The sequence below is a fragment of the Kogia breviceps genome, chromosome 19 (genome assembly GCF_026419965.1).
Source record: "Kogia breviceps isolate mKogBre1 chromosome 19, mKogBre1 haplotype 1, whole genome shotgun sequence".
NCBI classification, from domain to species: Eukaryota; Metazoa; Chordata; class Mammalia; order Artiodactyla; family Physeteridae; genus Kogia; species Kogia breviceps.
The window spans coordinates 19,577,299-19,597,699 of NC_081328.1; the positions used below are offsets into that span (position 1 = coordinate 19,577,299).

Here is a 20,401-nt window from a genome sequence, read left to right on the forward strand (position 1 = left end):
CCCCCCCACCCAAGACATGCTTCTTCCAAGCTGTATAACTGGGCAAAGAAGACAACTTTCCCTGATTAAAGCAGAGGTAAAGGTGGACTTTAAATGCAAATGGTCTGAGATGATTCTGAAGCAATAAACAATAAAAAGAAGATGAACATAGTGGCTGTGTCCTAATTCCTCATTCTTCACTTCCATTTTAGGCTAAGAATGAAAGAAGGAACAAAATTGAAAACTGATCCCATTTATTTCAAAATCATGTCACCTCTGTCAGCTGAAGATACTGAACTAAGAGGCAGCTTGAGTCTCCTTCTGCTTGTGCATGAGGTAGATTCAGAAGGAAAACACTGTCTCTGGAACTTTTAAATGCCCATTCCATTTGAAAACCAGAAAGATACAATCCTACCTTAAGAAATAGGAAACATCTCGAATAAACAACCTAACTTTACACCTAAAGCAGTTAGAGAAAGAAGAACAAAAAAACCCCAAATTTAGCAGAAGGAAAGAAATCATAAAGATCAGATCAGAAATAAATGAAAAAGAAATAAAGGAAACGATAGCAAAGATCAATAAAACTAAAAGCTGGTTCTTTGAGAAGATAAATAAAATTGATAAACCATTAGCCAGACTCATCAAGAAAGAAAGGGAGAAGACTCAAATCAATAGAATTAGAAATGAAAAAGGACATGTAACAACTGACACTGCAGGACAGGTACATGTAAAAGTATGAAATTAGAACACTCCCTAACACCATACACAAAAATAAACTCAAAATGGGTTAAAGACCTACATGTAAGGCCAGACAGTATCAAACTCTTAGAGGAAAACATAGGCAGAACACTCTATGACATAAATCACAGCAAGATCCTTTTTGACCCAGCTCCTAGAGGAATGTAAATAAAAACAAAAATAAACAAATGGGACTTAATGAAACTTAAAAGCTTTTGCACAGCAAAGGATACCATAAACAAGACCAAAAGACAACCCTCAGAATGGGAGAAGATATTTGCAAATGAAGCAACTGACAAAGGATTAATCTCCAAAATTTATAAGCAACTCATGCAGCTCAATTACAAAAAAACAAACAACCCAATCCAAAAATGGGCAGAAGAACTAAATAGACATTTCTCCAAAGAAGATATACAGATTGCCAACAAACACATGAAAGAATGCTCAACATCATTAATCATTAGAGAAATGCAAATCAAAACTACAATGAGATATCATCTCATACTGGTCAGATTGGCCATCATCAAACACTCTAGAAACAATAAATGCTGGAGAGGGTGTGGAGAAAAGGGAACACTCTTGCACTGTTGGTGGGAATGTAAATTGATACAGCCACTATGGAGAACAGTATGGAGGTTCCTTAAAAAACTAAAAATAGAACTACCATACGACCCAGCAATCCCACTACTGGGCATATACCCTGAGAAAACCATAATTCAAAAAGAGTCATGTACCAAAATGTTCATTGCAGCTCTATTTACGATAGCCAGGACATGGAAGCAACCTAAGTGTCCATCAACAGTTGAATGGATAAAGAAGATGTGGCACATATATACAATGGAATATTACTCAGCCATAAAAAGAAATGAAACTGAGTTATTTGTAATGAGGTGGATAGACCTGGAGTCTGTCATACAGAGTGAAGTAAGTCAGAAGGAGAAAAACAAATACCGTATGCTAACACATATATATGGAATCTAAGAAAAAAAATGTCATGAAGAGATTAGTGATAGGACGGGAATAAAACACAGACCTACTAGAGCATGGACTTGAGGATATGGGGAAGGGGAAGGGTAAGATGTGACGAAGTGAGAGAGTGGCAGGGACATAGATACACTACCAAATGTAAATTAGATAGCTAGTGGGAAGCTGCCGCATAGCACAGGGAGATCACCTCTGTGCTTTGTGACCACGTAGAGGGGTGGGATAGGGAGGGTGGGAGGGAGGGAGACGCAAGAGGGAAGAGATATGGGAACATATGTATATGTATAACTGATTCACTTTGTTGTAAAATAAATAAATAAATGCCAATTCCGTTGGAAAACCAGCAAGATAGATGTATATTTCTCCCCTCCCCCCACCAAGGGACTTTGCAAAAAGGAGGAAAATGGGGATTTTACACTAAATCACCAGGAAACTCCTCCAAGTTTGCAGTGGGAGAAGCCATGATACAGCAGTCTCGGAGGGGATTTGCCAGTTCATGTTAGGAGTCCCTGACTTTGGACAGGTCAGGAATATGACCCGAGTCTGATCCTGAGCTTTGCAGAAGAAGAAATTCAGATTTTTCCATAACGATCAGGAGGCTCTGGGAGAACTGACAGATATTAAGTATAGGAAACAGTATAGACTATTCAGCTGTTTTCACTTGCAGTGGAGGCCAATGCTTTCTAGAGATGAGAGCTTGACCAAGGATCCTGTTAGAAAACATGAGTATTCTCGCCTCTGGAGAGTATCTTCAGAGTATTTCTACATTCTCAGAGTTGAGATGACTAAATCTATTTAAATGTTATATTTATCCAGCTTGGATACTTACTAGACATGTGCCTTTCAGAAAATTAAATTCTCTGCGCCTCAGTTTTACCATCTATGAAGTGGTGATAACACGTATATGGTATACCTCATATGAATTGTGAGAATGTATGCAAAGCATTAGCAAATAGTAGCTGGTTGTAGTAACATCTCAGTAAATAGTAACATAAGGTTATTAGAAATTTTGTGCTTATTTCAAATTGAAGCTTCATGAAAATAATTTGATGTTCAGCCTCTCCAAAACCTTGGGGAAACTGAGGCAGCTCAGCTTCATAAGAAATCTAGTTTACCTCTCTGGTTCTTCCTCTTTCCATTTCATAGATGCCAGAGTCTTTCTTCAAAACAAGTCCTATATGGGAATTCCCTGGTGGTCCAGTGGTTAGGATTCTGCACTTCCACTGCAGAGAGCGTGGATTCGCTCCCTGGTCGAGGGAACTAAGATTCCGCAAGCCACTGAGCGCGGCCAAAAAAAAACAACAAAAAACAGTTCTATTGATGATTAGAAGTATCCTGCCTTTTCTTTTCTCTGGGATAACACCCTACATTGGTTTCAAGTGACCAGAGCTTTTTATTTATATATAATGTTAAGGTTGCATAATTCATGTTCCCAGCTGTAATTTTCCAAGTTAGATTCTTCCTCTGAGGTTCTGGGTTATGGTGATGGGCCTTGGTCTTAGTCTTCATGCAGACAGTGTGCTCTGAGCCACCTGTTTCTGAGATGACAGTGCCTCTTTTGTCATCAAAACCTGATGTCAGCATTTTGTTCTCTTGTTTAAGGCAACCAATCTATGTTGTTATGTACAGTACGAATAAGGTGAATCTTTTATCGAGGTCACCTTTTGAGCCAGTCATCTCACCTCTGGGGATTCATAAATATACCAAGGAAAGAAAAGTTCATATGCCTGAGTAGAGTAGGTGCCTGGCTTGATTTTAATAGTGTAAAATTGCTAGTTACCCAAATTATTAGGAGGATGATTACTGAAATTTTGTATAATCTTCTGGGATATTGTGCAACCATTAAAAATGATCATTTTGAAGACTACACTGCAACATGGGGAAATGCCTGCATTAGTCAGCTACTGCTGCAAAACAAACAACAAGCTTAGAATCTCAGTCACACAATAAGTCTTTTTCTCTCACTTCTGCATTTGCAGGTCAGCTGGATTTTGGCTAATCTTGTCGGGATCGGTGGAACTTGGCTCCAGCCATGAGTTGAGTTCACATCTCTCATTCCTCCGTGACTGGTGGGCTGCCCAAGACATCATCTCCACAAGGTGGTAGCAGAAGCCCAAGAGAGTAGACCCAGCACTGAAATGGGTAAAGCCTCTGTACACATCACCACTACTAACATTTCATTGGCCAAATAAAGTCATACAGCCAAGCTGACATCAAGGGGGTGGAAAATATACTCCAGCTGTAATCTCAGGAACTATACATGGTATAGGTGTAGGGAGTGGTGAAGTACTGGGAAGAATAATACAGTCTACAACAGTGCCTCACAAAAAGACTACATGGAAAAAACACATGCACAGGATATAAAATTGATTGTATAACTTGATCATAACTATGTGAAAATATTTTTTGCAAGTCAACAAAGAATAGAAATAAATAAGCAAAAATGAAAAAAATCATGACTGGATAACAAGTGGCTAAGAACTTTATTTTGCCTTTCTCAAACTTACATAATATAGTACCTTTCTTTTTTAAAGTAAGTTTTAGAAGCTTCTCACAGCAGGCATGTTATTTCACCAAACTGATTGTTTTATCTATTATATTAAGGGTCTGTAGGAAAAACGTAGAATTCTAAGTGCATTCAAGTTAGCCTTTTTTTTTTTTTTTTTTTTTTGCGGTACGCAGGCCTCTCACTGTTGTGGCCTCCCCCGTTGCGGAGCACAGGCTCCGGACGTGCAGGCTCAGCGGCCATGGCTCACGGGCCCAGCCCCTCCGCGGCATGTGGGATCCTCCCGGACCGGAGCACGAACCCGTGTCCCCTGCATCAGCAGGCAGATTCTCAACCACTGAGCCACCAGGGAAGCCCAGCCATTTATTCTTAGTCCCCACCAGTTCCTAATCTCAAACTCAAATCTAACAAACTTCCATCAGCAATTTAAATTCCTTTATTCTCTTATTCTCCATTATGGCAGTGTTGATTATTCTCCACACTGACCTCTTTGAAGTCTCCAAAATTAGATATTCATTCCACTGGCTAGAAGCATTGTCCTAGTAGATTCTGATTTTCTGAAAGCAGCAAGTCCATTCAGTAAATAATTACTGAGCACCTGCCATGTTCAAGGTGCTGCACTAGTTACTTTCAGGGAAATAAAGATGTGTAAGTGCCATCTTTACTGTCAGGGGTCTCACAGTCTAATGGGAAGAGAAATCTGTACACATACATTTGGGAACAGAAAGAACAGACTAGAAGAAAGATTCACGAGTTCTCAACCCTGGTGGCACATTGGAATCATCCGGACAACTTTTATTCATTTATTTATTTATTTATTTATGGCTGCAGTGGGCCTTCTTGCTGTGCGCTGGTTTTTTTCTAGTTGCGGCGAGCAGCGGCTACTCTTCATTGCGGTGCGCGGGCTTCTCATTTTGGTGGCTTCTTGTTACGGAGCACGGGCTCTAGGCACATGGGCTTCAGTAGTTGTGGCACGTGGGCTCAGTAGGTGTGGCTCACGGGCTCTAGAGCGCAGGCTCAGTAGTTGTGGCGCACGGGCTTAGTTGCTCCGCTGCATGTGGGATCTTCCGGGACCAGGGCTTGACCCCGTGTCCCCTGCATTGGCAGGCGGATTCTTAACCACTGCGCCGTCAGGGAAGTCCCTGGACAACTTTTAATAAATACCCTTGCCCTGGCCCATGCCCAGAGATGCTGTTTTTAACTGGTCTCGTTTCTGGCCTGATCACTGTTATTTTTTAAAGCGCCCCAGATGGTTATAATGAGCAGCCAGTGTTGAGAACCACTGGATTAGGCCTTCTACTCTGAGCCCGGCCAAACTGTCTGCATAGAACTGACAAAGACTCTCAAATGCAATATTTAAAACAACTTGTTTTTAAAAAATCAATTATTTTATCAAAAATTATACAATGTATGCAAATAGTTCAAAGTCAAATGGCACTGAGGCTTGCGACTAAAGTTTAGCAGAGCCCTGTTCTCTCCATTCCCTCAATCCTCCTCCACTTTTGACTCTATTTTTAGAGAATTCACACATTTTCCATTCTCTGAATGTTAGCACGCTGGTATCTTTTGCTTCATCAAAAACTAATTAATTGCTGAACTTTATTTTCTCCCATCTAAAAGTACCCTAAAGCCCCCAAGGAAAGGTAAAAATGATGAAATATCAGGTAGCTGAAGCAACAGGAGTAAGGGGGGAGGTTCTTCTGTTCAATCCAGTATCAGGAGAGCCGACCACTAGGTTCAGACTGGCTGGCTCAGTGGCCTGAGCAGTTCAGAGAGGCAGCTAAGAGCATTTTTCCAAGCCCCGCCTGCCCTTCCACCTCTTGGAAAGATGATGGGCTTTATCTGAAATTATAGCCCAAAAGAATATTTCCTCACTTTCTCCTGGATTTGTGCCTGGGGGGCACCCTACCCCACCCCCAAAATAGGCCAGCAAGGCTGGGGTGCGTTAGAAACACTGGGAGATGGAGGTATAATAAATGATGCATTAGGACAGTAAGTCAGGGTGTATCCTGGAAAGCCTTGAAAATTAGTTTGGTTTGACTGCGGGGACTCCCTGGGGATACGTCAGCAGGGATGTCACGAAATCAGTTCTGTATTTGAGGAGGACTTCTGTGGTTGACAGGATGGAAGCTGGATTGGACTAGAAAAACCAGAGACAAGGCACCAATGATAAGTACCAGGGAAGAGGTGGAGTGGAGTGGGAAAAGGACAGTGACACTGCAAACAGACTGAAAGGCCCAGTCCCAGGAGACATTTATGTGGCTCCATGCTATTCTGACTGTGCCTTGATTTCCTCACTTGTAACACATGAAAAGGCATAGCTGCCACCTGCCTGGGAGCAGGGACTCTGCTCTTTCTCCCTTCCTGTACTGTTTGAAATAATTTTCAGAAGGTTGCCCTCTTTTCATAAAGCAGGTAGAGGTGTTTAATGGCTCTCGAGGCAAAACAGAGCTTAAGAACTTCCTCTGACAGGGCATATTCTGGACTAAGCCCAAACACAATATTCCTCTCCAGGCCTGAAAACTGCTGAATACTGTCTAAAACGATGTGACCATCCAAAACACCAGAGACCTGGCTGAACACGACCTTCGCTGCTCCGTGGGTCTCAAATAATTCCATCGCTCTTAGTAGTGCAAGCTCATAGCGTCCTCTGTCTTCCCCTCTCCTGCACAGAATTGCTATATCTTTGGGCAGATATCCACATTGGAACAGGTTGTGACATCTTTCTGCCACGTGTTTCGCAATTTCTTCCGTGGTCAGGTTCGTCTCCGTCTCACACACCCCAGGCAGAGCCTGAGCGCACATTGCTTCCTCATAAGCAGCCTCCCTAAACGATGCCAATGTGTCTGGAGACACGTTGGGGTGAGGATTTCCTTTGATCCTCTTCATTTCCTCTTTCATCAGCATTGCTATTTCCAGAGCACAGTGGATCCCACTGGTGATTGTTTTCCGAGGAAACTGACCAGATGGAGGGGGAAGGCCATTGATATCTGGGTGACGGACTTGGAAAGGGTCCAGAAAAAGCCAGAGAATCCCGTGGTGAAGGTTTTCACTTCCAGCGCCCCTCACCTTTGGATGGGTGATGCTCCTAGCCTTCATGTACCAGTCACCATATTTACTGCAGAAATTCTCAGTCTCATCCATCACTATGTGTTTGATCTTTGGGAACTCCCCTCGCATGAAAGTTTTCCGGGTCACAGCTTGGCAGGTGGTTTGCTGGCTGTAAGGATGAAAGAGAAAATAGGGCTTCAGGCATATAAACAAAGGAAATACCGTGCATTTATTACTCTCTGGATTAGCATTAGAGACTGGTTCTCATCTGGAGACTGACTGACTGATTCAATAACTACAAAAATGCTCTACTGGGGCTTCCCTGGTGGCGCAGTGGTTGAGAATCCGCCTGCCGATGCAGGAGACACGGGTTCGTGCCCTGGTCCGGGAAGATCCCACATGCCGTGGAGCGGCTGGGCCCGTGAGCCATGGCCGCTGAGCCTGCGCGTCTGCAGCCTGTGCTCCGCAACGGGAGGGGCCACAACAGTGAGAGGCCCGCATACCGAAAAAAAAAAAAAATAAATAAAAGCTCTACTTACAAGTTACCTGATAGAGAGAATACATAATTGCAAACCCTACTCTTTGGGGTTATCAAGTTAAATCTGCATGCGAAACTTTTGAAATGAACCCAGGTAGGAGATTTTATTATTTCTACCATAGTCCATTTCTGCTGCTTGACAATCCCTGAAGGTAAATTCCTTACATCTAAAGGAAATCTCAAAAGGAATTTACACTTGTTACTACTATTTCTTTACTTTCTGTCTTTTTTTAGAGCTGGAGAACAGTCACCTAGAGGCATATCATAATTTTCGTATGCAAGAGGTAGGGCTCATACAAGTTCCTCTAAAGAAAATCCTATTTCCCCACTTACTTGTAGTACAAAAGCAGAAGCCTCTTTAGATTTTGGTAAGGAAAACATTAAGAGGTTGCTGAGGGCTTCCCTGGTGGCGCAGTGGTTGAGAAATGTCAAGTAGGGTACCAAGTCTGCAGGGCTTTGCCTCTATGGAGCTAACAATCCTACTTACTTAGCTCAATTTTCCTTTATAGTATGTTTTAGTGTGTGTGTATACTTTTTTTTTTAAACAAACTTGGTTGTTTCTTGCCACCTCTAATTTGGATTCAAGTCATATCACCCATCGCTGCAGAAGTGGGACTGCATGTGCAGTCCCTGGGGCTTTGCTCCCTATGTCCTGAATCATAACTATTCACGTTCCTCTCTTCCAGGTTGGACTCTGTAGACTTCTTGAAGAAAAGCATTGATTCTTAGTCATCTCCGTAACCCACTCACATTAAGTTCATAGATGTTGGTTGAATTGAATTTGCCTTTTGACTGGGGATATTTAAAAACTTACACCTGTAAAGCATAATAAAGAACGTAGCCTTTAACACAGTTTACAAGATCCTTCATAGTCTGGCATCTGCCTCCTTTCCAACTTCATCATCTGTCGCATACCCACAGTCCCTCATTGCTCCAGGCAGACCTACCATTCTGATTCTCTAATCTCCATGGCTTTGCACTTGCTGTGCCCTTTGCCTAAAAAGCCTCCATTTTATTCACTTCTACTCACTTCTGAAGAAGGAAGTCAAGATGTCCTTCACTGGGGAGTATTTGCTGACCAATCTCCAGCCCAAGTTAAGAATATCTTTAGTATCATACTAGTTACACAACACTCCCATTGCTTATTTTTCTCTTTGTCTCTCATATTGGGCTTTACGGCAAGGTCTGCAATATGTTTTTCTCCTCTAACACTAAATGTACACAGTACCTAGCGTATAAATAGTGCTCAGAAAGACGAGTTGAATAAGTCAAGCAAATCAAAATTAAAAGCCCTCATTTTCTGGATTGACTAACAACCAATTTCTTTTACTAAATCGAAAGCGAAAGATTTAAATCAGAAGCAAATGTGCATGTTTTCTAAAATCATTGACTCAGAACAAGTCAAACAAGTAAAAATATTTTATAAACGAAATAAATGGTATTTAAATTCAAGTTCCCATTAGGTGTAATGTCTAATTGACTGAAATACCCTATGACTTTAAAGCACTAAATATCAAGCAAAAAGTATATGTGAAACAAGATAGGTTCGTTTCAACCTTTCTTAAATGTAAGGCCATAGATTGTGGGGGGAAAATGTCTCTAGTTATATAAATTTAAAGTTATGCATACGTAGCTAATTTCTAATGAGATGTTTAAGCCTGAACATTGCAAAGTGCCCTTTTCTAGCTCAACTACTTGATCATTTGCAAATGTGTATATAGTTTGGGCTCTTGTCCATATGCAGCAAAGGCCTTGCAAAATCTTAAACTAAAGACACAAATTACTTGTGTGATACTGTTGAAAGACTGATTCAATATGTTTATTGTGTTTAGTTAGTGAAACTCTTACGTCACAAAATCCTTTAAGGCGTCACTTTCACAAACGTAGAGGATCTCTTCGGGCTTGCAGTGGAACAAGTCCTTAATTTTCTCCATGATCTTTATCGCCAGGGCAGTCTTCCTGGTTCCTGGAAAGCAGTGGAGGAACAATTCTCGTGTCTCCTGAAGGCTCTCTGAAAGCAGCTCACACTGCTCTGCTACAAGCAAATTGAAATACTCACAGCCCAGCTGGTCACTCAGAAGAGATCGAGAGCAGAGAGAGACCACGGTAAGGGCCTGCAACAAATTTTCCATTTCATCCTCATCAGCCAGCCTGTAGGATCGGGGATAGTGCATGGGGATTTCACCGGGTCTACACCATGTGCTGGGCAGGTATATCAGCCTTGGGATGACACACAGTTTCCCTGTGTAACCACCAACAGTTCCCAGTTTCTGCTTTAATTGATGAGCAGTGTTCCGGGCGTACACAAGCCCCCCAATCCACGTGGGGTCTGTTAAGATCGTATAGAGTACCAGGGGGCTGTTCACTGCTATTAGGAGAGCATCACACAGGACATTGTGCTCCTTCCTGAAGCCAACATCACTAGCCCAGCTTTTGGAAAATATCACAAACCCCTGAGAACAAGGATGTATCTGTGTCTTCATTAATTTCTCCAGGCCTTTATGAGCTGAGAAGAGCTTCTTACAGAGGGATTCTGGTTTAAATTTTATCTCTTCCTGTGTCACTGAAAATTCAAGGAATAGAAGTTACTAAAATTTACAAAGGATATTTAAGTGTCCCTGCAACATTGTAAGAAGAGATGAGCCTAGCCATGGAACTATGGGTTTCCTTGTCTGCAAAGAAAGCACCTCCTCTTCACAGGCCAGGGCTGAGAAGTCCCTGTTTCTGGCAGCTCTCATACAGGGGAAGGCAATCAGGGAGGGGTCTTCACAGTACAGCCTTCTAGCACTCTGTCCTCAACCCCAAATGGTCCTGTAGTACTAGGAAGGTATTCCTTCCTCTGTGTGTGTGTGTGTGTGTGTGAGAGAGAGAGAGAGAGAGAGACAGACAGACAGACAGACAGACAGAGAGATAGAGAGAGAGATAGAGAGAGAACCTGATGCTTTTGGGAAACTAAGAACTTTCCTTTTCCTGTGGCAATTTTGCCCCCCTGGGATATTTGGCAATATCCGGAAATGTTTTGATTTTTCATAGCTGGAGAGGTGCTACTGGCATCTAGTGGCTAGAGGCCAGGAATGCTGCCAAACATCCTACAACTCTCAGGGCAGCCTCCCTCAACAAAGAATTATCTGATCTAAATATCAATAGGGTCAAGACAGAAACTCTGCCTTAGGAAGAGTCTAGGTGACCCTATGGCTCACTTCCTTCTGCCTTGGAAAGCCAGGGGGCAGCTCTTTCAAATTTATTCTCTCATATTTGAAGAACAAAAGCCATCTGTGACTGGAAGCCCAAAACACACAGAGGTGTAGGGTGGATTTGATGACTGAAATCAAGAATTTGCCGTGTATATTAATTCAGGACAATTGTGTCTGCTAAGCCCTACATTTGACCTTCTCCAAGGAGAAAGGCTTGGACTAACTGCTACCAATTCCTCCCAACTTAATTTTAGAAAATAAATAATCCCCTCAGCTGAAATAAGAAGGAATACCTGGAAACAAGCGTTGTTGTAGAGCCCCCTTAAATTCCAGGACTTTGATGGGAGATGACGGGCTTCTTCGTGTAGATGAAGCTGGTGAAATCAGGTGAAGGTTGTAGTCTGCGGCCAAATTGGAAGGAGCTAAACAAATCCATGGAGAGTTGTTTCAGATGAAAAAAAAAAGTAAAAGAATGTTTCTATTGCTCTTCCTACTGTTGACATATGGTGTGTGTCATGCCTGAGCTGTTCTCATTCTATGCCTCAAACAGTTCACATATGTTAGGAAAAGAGGTCTGGGACTCCTGTAGGGCCATGCATCTTCTAAGTCACCTGTGACTTATCTTGGGCAAGTCATTTCACCTCTCTCTCCTGCAAGGGTGAGCAGGTGATCCCTAAGGTTCCTTCCAACTCTAATATTCTGGTTCCAGGTAGGGTGGTGTCAGAAAAAGTAAACACAGTATTTTTAAAATATTATTATAGTTGTTAAAGTCCCCCCGCCACCCCAAAGTTTAGATGGAATGGAAAGTGGTAGGATCTCTAGTTTGGGGTTTATGTATCTGTGTGTGTGTGTGTCTGTGTGTGTAAGTAAACTCAAACAAATTTAAGATAAGAGAAAGTATCATCCAATAAAATCACTGAAATCTTGATCTGAGCTTCTTTTATCAAATCTGGAACTTACTGACCATGAATGCAAACCGATAAACTTCATTCAGCCCGTAAGTCCTTTATGGATTGCTCTGAAATCACCAGGGCTGATGCTCAGCAAAGGGAGTGAAAACACAAGGAGTCCTCCTCCCCCACCACCATCCCCTCCCCAGCACCTTCTTTTGTGTTAAGTTTTTCTCCACTTGGTGGTGCCCTCAGCCTAGTGGTTCAAGGTACTGGCTGCTAATGTTACTGAAACAATTCAAATTTGTCAACAAGTTTCCCTTGAAAGAATTAGTGGAGAGTCTTTCTTAAACAATGTTTCTCTGAAATATCGTCTTCAGAGAGAGACTCTTGATGAATGTTTTAGACTAAGACTTATCAGCCTGCAATTTTTTTTTCAGCAGACCTTTACAGTACATAAAAAGGAACTTTCATGAATTCATGACTGATGGCATACTATCACTTTCCCCAAAGAGATGAAAATCCAAGCATTTCTTGACCTCACACAGTTCATATTCTGAGTCTTTGGAACTAAAAATGTTAGAAAATAACCCTTTAATAGGAGATTTGTAAGCAAAACCAGCTTTCTGTTCTCTAACCGAAATATTGACCAAATACCCAAAAGAAGGCAGAGAGGGGTTCCTCCCTGCTGACTGGACAATGACTTCTTGTCTGCTTTACCTGAATGAATATCCAACATCATGGCTACCCACTGCTCAGCCGTCAGCCTTGTGACAGAATTGTCCCTGATGACCCAGGAATCCGGGGCCTCTGTGAATACTACACAGCAGAAGGGCTCCACGTGTACCACACAGACATGGCCATACAGGACATCTTTTTGGTACACATTCAAGATTTTGGTAGTGAAATTCACCTTTGGCTTCTCACAGCAGAAGTGGAATGTAGGCAATTTTTCTATGCAGCTTTCTATTTCTTTTTTTAATAATTCAGGGTTCACTTTTTCTCTCTTACATCCAAACACTTCTTTGCTCTTATCATCCACCCCGATAATTAGGTATCCCCCATGGGTGTTGGCAAATGCAGAAACATAATGGGGCAGCATTTCTTTAACCCGAGGGACGATCTTTTTGGTGGTGAACCTTTTAAGCTCGACCTGTGTGGACTCACTGAAGTCGAGTTTCTCCTTATACATGAGTTTATCTTTTTTAACAAATTCTGAGGCACACATCCTCATATCTTCTTCTTCCTGAATGTATTTGTCAAGAGCTTTCTGAGACTGCAGCTCCTGCACCTTTGATCTTCCTCTTTGAGCTCTGGACTGCTTCTCTCGGAGGAGCTCCAGGGCACTGCTAGCACTCAAGTTGACGGTGGAAGTCATAGCTCTCTGAAATAAATTGGAGCGCAAGCTGCAAATCCTTAGGGGGAGGCTGAAGACATCTGGGCTCCATGACTTCACAAAAATCATAAGATTGTGCCCCTGCTGCATGTAGTCAAGGTATTTCTGTGAACCTGAAGGAAGGAGCTTTTGAAAAGAAGTTTCCAGGTCCTGTCCCAGCCCATGGAATCGGTAACTGTAGGTTTTATCATCAATCTCTGCTTTGATCATACCCCCTCCAGAATTTAACAGTGCACATGTCGCTTGGATGATTTTAGAGTTCTCAGTTCTTTTCAAATAGCTATTGGTCATCTTCTTCCTGTTTTCTTCTCCAAGAGTGACTTTGCCCACTTCTACAATTATCTCGGGATAGAGCATTTCCGTATCCATCTTGAGACTCTCCATCTCGGCAGCCCTTCTGTGCCCCAAACAATGACAGAAAGGGGTTCCAGTAAATAATTAGGACAGAAATATTGCTTCTACGCTAACAAGAATTCCAGAGATTACAAAATTTTCTTTAAAGCTATAGATTATTTGAGATACATTTTAACATTGGAAATCGTCTTTGATATTACTGTTTTCTCACAACTTTGCCAAGACCTTTAGCCTTCACAGCATGAACAGGAATAGATAAACTGAATGCTTAATATTTTACCATAATGGAAAAATTGCTGAACTTTTAGCCATTTTTCATTTAAAATCAGGAAGCATCAACAGTGAGCCCAGATAGAAAGGGCATGGGTTGGCACAGGAGCCAAAGCAAATTACACAGAAGAAGTCGTTGCCATCAGAAGATGCTCCTATTTATAATTCAGAGGGGAAAGAAGAGAAGACAACAAAGAACCAAGGCAGTATAGCTTTGGAGTATATTTGATGTAGAAGATCTGGCTATAAAAACAAGCATAAATCTTGGTATTCTTTATATGCTATTTTATACTTTTTAAAAAGCCTTATTCTACTCCTGAAAGAATAACAATTGATACCAAATGCAGACATCTTTTAAGCTCTTCAGGCAATCTTCGAAAAGTACATTTCTTATACAGTGTGATGCAGGAACAGGAGTTTTCCATCCCTCCTAATAGTTCTGCCTGTGCTGTGGGGACCTCTAAGACTGGGGAATGGACATGAGCCTTTGAGACGTAGATATTAAACTGTGGTCAACCTACCTACTTTTGCTTCCCAGACCAGAAAACAGCCACCTACATTGAAGTTAGCACCCTGGAAACAGATGGTTCAGAGACAGCCCCCTTAGTCTTTGTTAACTGCAAAATAAAATATTTACTAACCCAAACCAAAATTCTCCCTCTAGAAGAAGGAAACCCATTTTTTTTCTGTGTGATCTCTGCTAAGCAGAGGCCATGTGGGTGTTGCTTATATCCACCAGGAGGGAAAAAAGCAGGCATCCAGCAGGATGGGTCGTCTCCTCTGCTGTTAGTTTGCCTTGGCTGCCTTCTCACTTCCTCCAGGCAAACCAAAATCAACCTGATGAATTGTTTTTTCATAGGTGAGCACCTCCTATAGGCAAATGTAAATGTTTGGCTCTTCGAGAAATTTCTGATAAGATTCTATTATATCATAGGATCACAGAAGTGTTGGAAGGGACTTTAAAGATCTGGTCCAACCATCCATCTTAAATACTCTCTGTAACAGGGGTCCCCAACCCCTGGGCTGCGGCCTGTTAGGAACAGGGCCGCACAGCAGGAGGTGAGCGGCTGATCGGGCGGCGAGCGAGGGAAGCTTCATCTGCCGCTCCCTATAGCTCCCTGTCACTCGCATTACTGCCCGAACCATCCCCCTCCCCCTCCCCTCCCCTCTCCCCTCCCCCTCCCCTCCCCTCCCCTCCCCCTTCCCCCTCCTCTCCCCTCCCCCTTCCCCCTCCCCCCTCCCCTCCCCCTCCCCAGTCTGTGGAAAACTTGTCTTCCATGAAACCGGTCCCTGGCGCCAAAAATGTTGGGGACTGCTGCTCTATAATACTAGCAACTCTGAACAAAATTGCTTCCCGGCAACTGCTTGAACACCTCCAATAACAACGAACTCATTATCTCTCAAATTAGTCCCCGTCTGTTTTCTGACAGCTCTGTTAGAAATAGCTTCCTTATTTTCAGCTATAATTGGTCTCCCTATAACTACCACCTGCTGGGACTCACAAACAAATCTAATTGCTTTTGAGCTAGCAGAACTATACTCTCATGACTCCCAGGTCTCATTGATGTTACTTGGTTGCTGATAACAACCATGATAGATACAAAGTTTTCTGAGAGTCTAGCTCCATATGAACATCTGCTCCACATTTCCCCAAATTTCTCACTCATTCTCCTTTACAAGTTGCTCCTGAGCTATGATTTTACTAAGCTCTTCATGCTCTCAGACATGAACTGAGAGGAATGAGATTTTTTTTTAAAGTTTTTTTTTTTTTACCTGATGCTCTTGCTTTTTTCCTCTTGTTGCTTCAGTTCCACATCTGGCTTTGGTCTGAATGTTTGCCTTCTGTCACAGCCCCTGTTGCCCTTTGATATCAGCCTGGGAGGAGCAGGAACTCTGCCAGACTCCCCTAGTCTTCATAACATTGACCCCTGAGGAAGGCTGATAAGGACTCAAAAAAAAGCCTATGACAGGGCAGATTGGCAGGCCAGGGTCTGACCTCTGGGAGAGAATGAAGTATCAGTGGGAAAATTCAGGGGTTTTCAAAGTGAGGGGCTAAAGCTAAAACGTCCCTCCTCTATAGGGCTGAGTGTTATTTCTATACATCATACAAGCATCTCCTGTCCCGGTTAATTTCATTTCAAAGCTCTACATTTATTTTAAATTAAGCTGTCCTGTACATATGAACAGGACATATGAACAATATTAACCTATTCTATCACCTTCCAAACCATCTGTTCTATTCTATTTACTTTTATTCTCTTTTTCCTACTTTTCCTCTTTGTTGGACACAAGACCCAGCCTAGAAAAATACTCTTTGGTGAAGGTTTGGCTACTCCTGGGTGAGAGGATTACAGATGATTTTTCATTGAATTTCTTTTCCTTTCCTTTTTTTCTTTAACTTTTCTGTATTTTCTAAATGGTCTACAATGAACATCAATTGTTTGCGTAATTTAAAAAAACAATTAAGAAAAAAAATAAACAGGTGAGAGACAGTTATCTCTTTTGGGGATGCTGATTAAACTGGAACAAGTGAATATTTGCCACCAATTATTGTTGACGATGATGAACCTATAAATGTTAACTTACAAGGAAAAAGGGTCTTTGCAGATGTGATTAAGAAAGGATGTTGAGATGAGGAAATTATTCTGGATTATCCATGTGGGCCCTAAATCCAATCACAAGTGTTCTCATAAGAATTCAGGGGGCTTCCCTGGTGGCGCAGTGGTTGAGAGTCCGCCTGCCGATGCAGGGGACACGGGTTCGTGCCCCAGTCCGGGAAGATCCCACATGCCGCGGAGCGGCTGGGCCCGTGAGCCATGGCCGCTGAGCCTGCGCGTCCGGAGCCTGTGCTCCGCAACGGGAGAGACTACAACAGTGAGAGGCCCGCGTACCGCAAAAAAAAAAAAAAAAAAAAAAATTCAGTAGAGGGACTTCCCTGGCGGTCCAGTGGTTAAGACTTCATCTTCCAATGCAGGGGGTGCGGGTTCGATCCCTGGTCAGGGAGCTAAGATCCCACATGCCTCACGGCCAAAAAACCAAAAACATAAAACAGAAGCAATATTGTAACAAATTCAATAAAGACTTGAAAAAATGGTCCACATAAAAAAATATATTAAAAAAAAAAAAAGAATGAGGTAGAGAGAGATTTGATACCTACAAAAGAGGAGGAGGCAATGTGACCACAGAGGCAGAGACTGGAGTGATGTGGCCACAAGTGAGGGAATGCCGGCAGGCACAGGAAGCCGGAAGAGGCACAAAATCGATTCTCCCCTAGAGCGTCTGAGGGGAGCACAGCCCCTGCTGACACCTTGATTTCTGCCCTCGTATGTCAAACTTCTGGCTGTGAGAGAATAAAATTTTCTTTTAAACAACCAAGGTTGTGGTAATTTGTTACTGCAGCCACAGGAAACTAACATACTTCTCTCCCCATAAGTCAAATGTTTCTACTCCAATTTGCTTATGATGAAATGGCATTCTGAAATAGGTTTCTGAATACCCCCTTGGGTTTTTTTTTTTTTTAACTGAGGTTACTGTTCCTATGAAGTTCTGCTTTGTTGGCACGACACTTTGTACCTGTCTGGCTCAAAAGTTATTTCCAGGATAGGAGGCAGAATACATACTATGGCGCATAATCAGCACAGCAACATAGTAAACTGCAAAGGTCTGCTCTCAGCTTCACCTTTAACCCTTTTTCACTCACGTCATTTCCAAATTCAGTCTCACTTTTATTTCATTTGAATTTTAAAATTTATTATTATTGTTATTTTCTTATTTCTTGGCCATGCCACATGGCATTTGGGATCCTAGTTCCCCAACCAGGGATCGAACCCGCGCCCCCTGCAGTGGAAGCACAGAGTCTCAACCACTGGACCGCCAGGGAATTCCCCAGTCTCATTTTTAGTTCTACTATCTACCTTATTTCTCAGCTTCACTCTCACACTGAAATCCGTCTGATATCACTTACTTTTAGAAAGATTAAAAGGACCATCATTTACTGGACATACGCATTTGGACACAAGGGACCAAGCTGGCAGTGTGGCACATGATACGGAACCTGAGATTACATGGCCAGTTAAGTGGAAGAGCTGGCATGCAAAGCCAGGTCTGTCTAATACAAATGCTCCTACTCCTTCCACTGCGTTTCAAGCTTGGGATTGTGGATTGCTTTGGAGTCTTCAAAATCTGAAATCTACCAAAGTACCTCCTTTTTCCTTCCCAATCAACAGGAAGGACATTTTTGGGGCAGAAGAACTGTATTGTTTTCTCCTTCTTATTCTTTAATGTACTATTAGGGACCAGATCAGGAGAAGGAAGGATAATGTGAAAGATGAGCAAAGAGGGCTTCTCTTCCTTCTTCAGAGTTCCTTAGTTAAGTCCTCTGGCTATGAATAGTACGTTATTAGGCCAGGGAGGAGCTCACATTCTGGCTCTGATACCTCAGAGCAAATGTCCATGATACAAAGAAACTTGAAATCAGTAGCTTGTACAGTGATTTTTTTTCTAGGTCTTGGGGAAATGATCTGGCCACACTGCTGACAGCTGGCTAAGAACTAGAGCTCCCAATTTATTTGTGTTTATTCACCGAGCATTTCAATTTATCAGCAGAGATAGGTATAGCACAGCTTTCCTGGTCAGTAGACACAAACTGCCCAATACCAGCCTCCATCTCACTCTCAATTCATTTGTCAAGATGATTTGGCTAGAATAGCAGACTAGATAGCATGGTGACCAAGAGTAACAGTGCTGGTTCTACCACGCCACCACCTGACTCTGGCTAAGTCTCCTTTCATTCATTCTCTCATTCAGTCAGCTGTTTTTTTTAAGCACCAAGGGCCTTGAAATCCTAGCTCTAGCACTTTTTAGCTTAGAAATCTTCGTTAAGATAATCCAAACCTCACATTCCTTCTTTGTAAAGTGGAGATAATAATAGTGCCTTCTCCATACAGTTCTTGTGAGAATGAAGTGCGATTATGTATATAAAAAGGTTAGCATGGTGCCTGGCATATGACGTCAGCTTTTCATTCAATAATCAGTTACTAAGCACTTACTGTGTTCTGAACACGGTACTATGTCCTGGGGCCACCCATCATTTGCACCATTTAGTGACTGCCTTCTTTGGGCCAGATCTCCAACTTCGATTATCTCAAACTGTCCTCCTGACAACTCATAAGACACGCATTATTACTGTCTTATAAATGAAGAAACTGAGTTCAGGGAAGTAAAGCTGAAGATTACACACCTAGTAAGTAGCACAGCTGGGATCTGGACTCCTATCTATCTGATTCCAAAACCCATTTACTATCATTCTGCCATGCAGCCTTTACTGTTAGCAAGAAGAATAAGACACATGTCCTGTTCACAACCTAGAGGGGGAAAACATGTATTAAAGAACTCATTGCAATACAACATATGCGATAACACCAGGTATTATCGCATTGTTCTCATTCAGATCTCATAACAGCTCTGTGAGGTACGTACTGTCATTATTCGCTTTTCACAGATGGGGAAACTGAGGAACAGAGGGTTTATGGTGGTTGCAAATACTATAGTCCATATGCATGACCACTACACTCTAGTGCCATTCTGGAGAGCTAGAAACATATGAACAGTGTGCTTGGGGTGTTCTAAGGACTGACAGTGACTATACTTGTGAGAACAAGATAAGATTTCATAAATGAGATGGTATGTGAGCTGAAACCTGCAAGTAATGCACCAAGTTGAGGGTTTCCTTGGTGGTGCAGTGGTTAAGAATACGCCTGCCAATGCAGGGGACATGGGTTCAAGCTCTGGTCCGGGAAGATCCCACATGCCGCGGAGCAACTAAGCCCGTGCGCCACAACTACCGAGCCCGCGTGCTGCAACTACTGAAGCCTGCGCGCCTAGAGCCCGTGTTCCGCAACAAGAGAAGCCACCGCAATGGGAAGCCTGCGCACCGCAACGAAGAGTAGCCCCCACTCGCCGCAACTAGTAAGCCCGCGCACGGCAACGCAGCCAAAAATAAAATAAATAAAATACATAAAAAAAGGACTAACCTCATTTCCATAAAGACAAGCAAAAACAACTTACCTTAAAAAAAAAAAAAGAATGTACCAGGTTGAGAAAGGGCGATGGAAAAGGAAGGGGAAAACCAGGCAGAGGAAACAGCACTTGCAAAGGCCCATTCTCTTCACTGTCTAAAGTCTATCCTTAAAGTACAATGGAGGTCCTTCATAGGTCTGGTACAGAGCACATTCCATTTTTCTCCATTTATTTCCTCATATCTTTCTCCCCATCCCTATCTGACACTCATCACATTCCTCCTGCTGTCCTTCATATGCCACCTCTCCATTTCTTACTAGCTCTCACCTGGACCATTGCAATCACTTGGCAATAGCTTCCCCTTCTTTCACTCTGCCTTCCTTCAATCTATTTTAAAACACAGTTGCATATTGAGTTTTCAGCTCTGATCACCCATCTCCTCAGACTCTGAAATCTTTAAATCTCCCATTTTCTCCAGAGTAG

The 20,401-nt window shown here is 42.5% G+C and overlaps 1 protein-coding gene across 1 annotated transcript; it reads right to left on the reverse strand.

Annotated features, from left to right (window-relative positions):
* Nucleotides 1-5,023: 5,023 nt before the first annotated feature.
* LOC131746875 (protein SLFN14-like) lies at nt 5,024-13,673 on the reverse strand. The gene is made up of 4 exons (XM_059048628.2): nt 12,601-13,673; nt 11,284-11,412; nt 9,645-10,359; nt 5,024-7,427 (listed from the first exon to the last, which is right to left on the reverse strand). Exons 1-4 carry the CDS (start codon nt 13,658-13,660, stop codon nt 6,593-6,595), a joined length of 2,739 nt encoding a protein of 912 aa, XP_058904611.1. The 5' UTR covers nt 13,661-13,673; the 3' UTR covers nt 5,024-6,592.
* Between the last annotated feature and the right edge of the window lie 6,728 nt (nt 13,674-20,401).

Excerpts from the sequence above, each read along its gene's own strand:
- LOC131746875 (XM_059048628.2), bottom strand. The coding sequence starts at position 13,660 with ATGGAGAGTCTCAAGATGGATACGGAAATGCTCTATCCCGAGATAATT. Across the intron at positions 11,413-12,600 it reads GATGTTGGATATTCATTCAG|CTCCTTCCAATTTGGCCGCA; the intron begins GTAAAGCAGACA and ends GGATTTGTTTAG. Across the intron at positions 7,428-9,644 it reads GCCTTAAAGGATTTTGTGAC|CCAGCAAACCACCTGCCAAG; the intron begins GTAAGAGTTTCA and ends TCATCCTTACAG.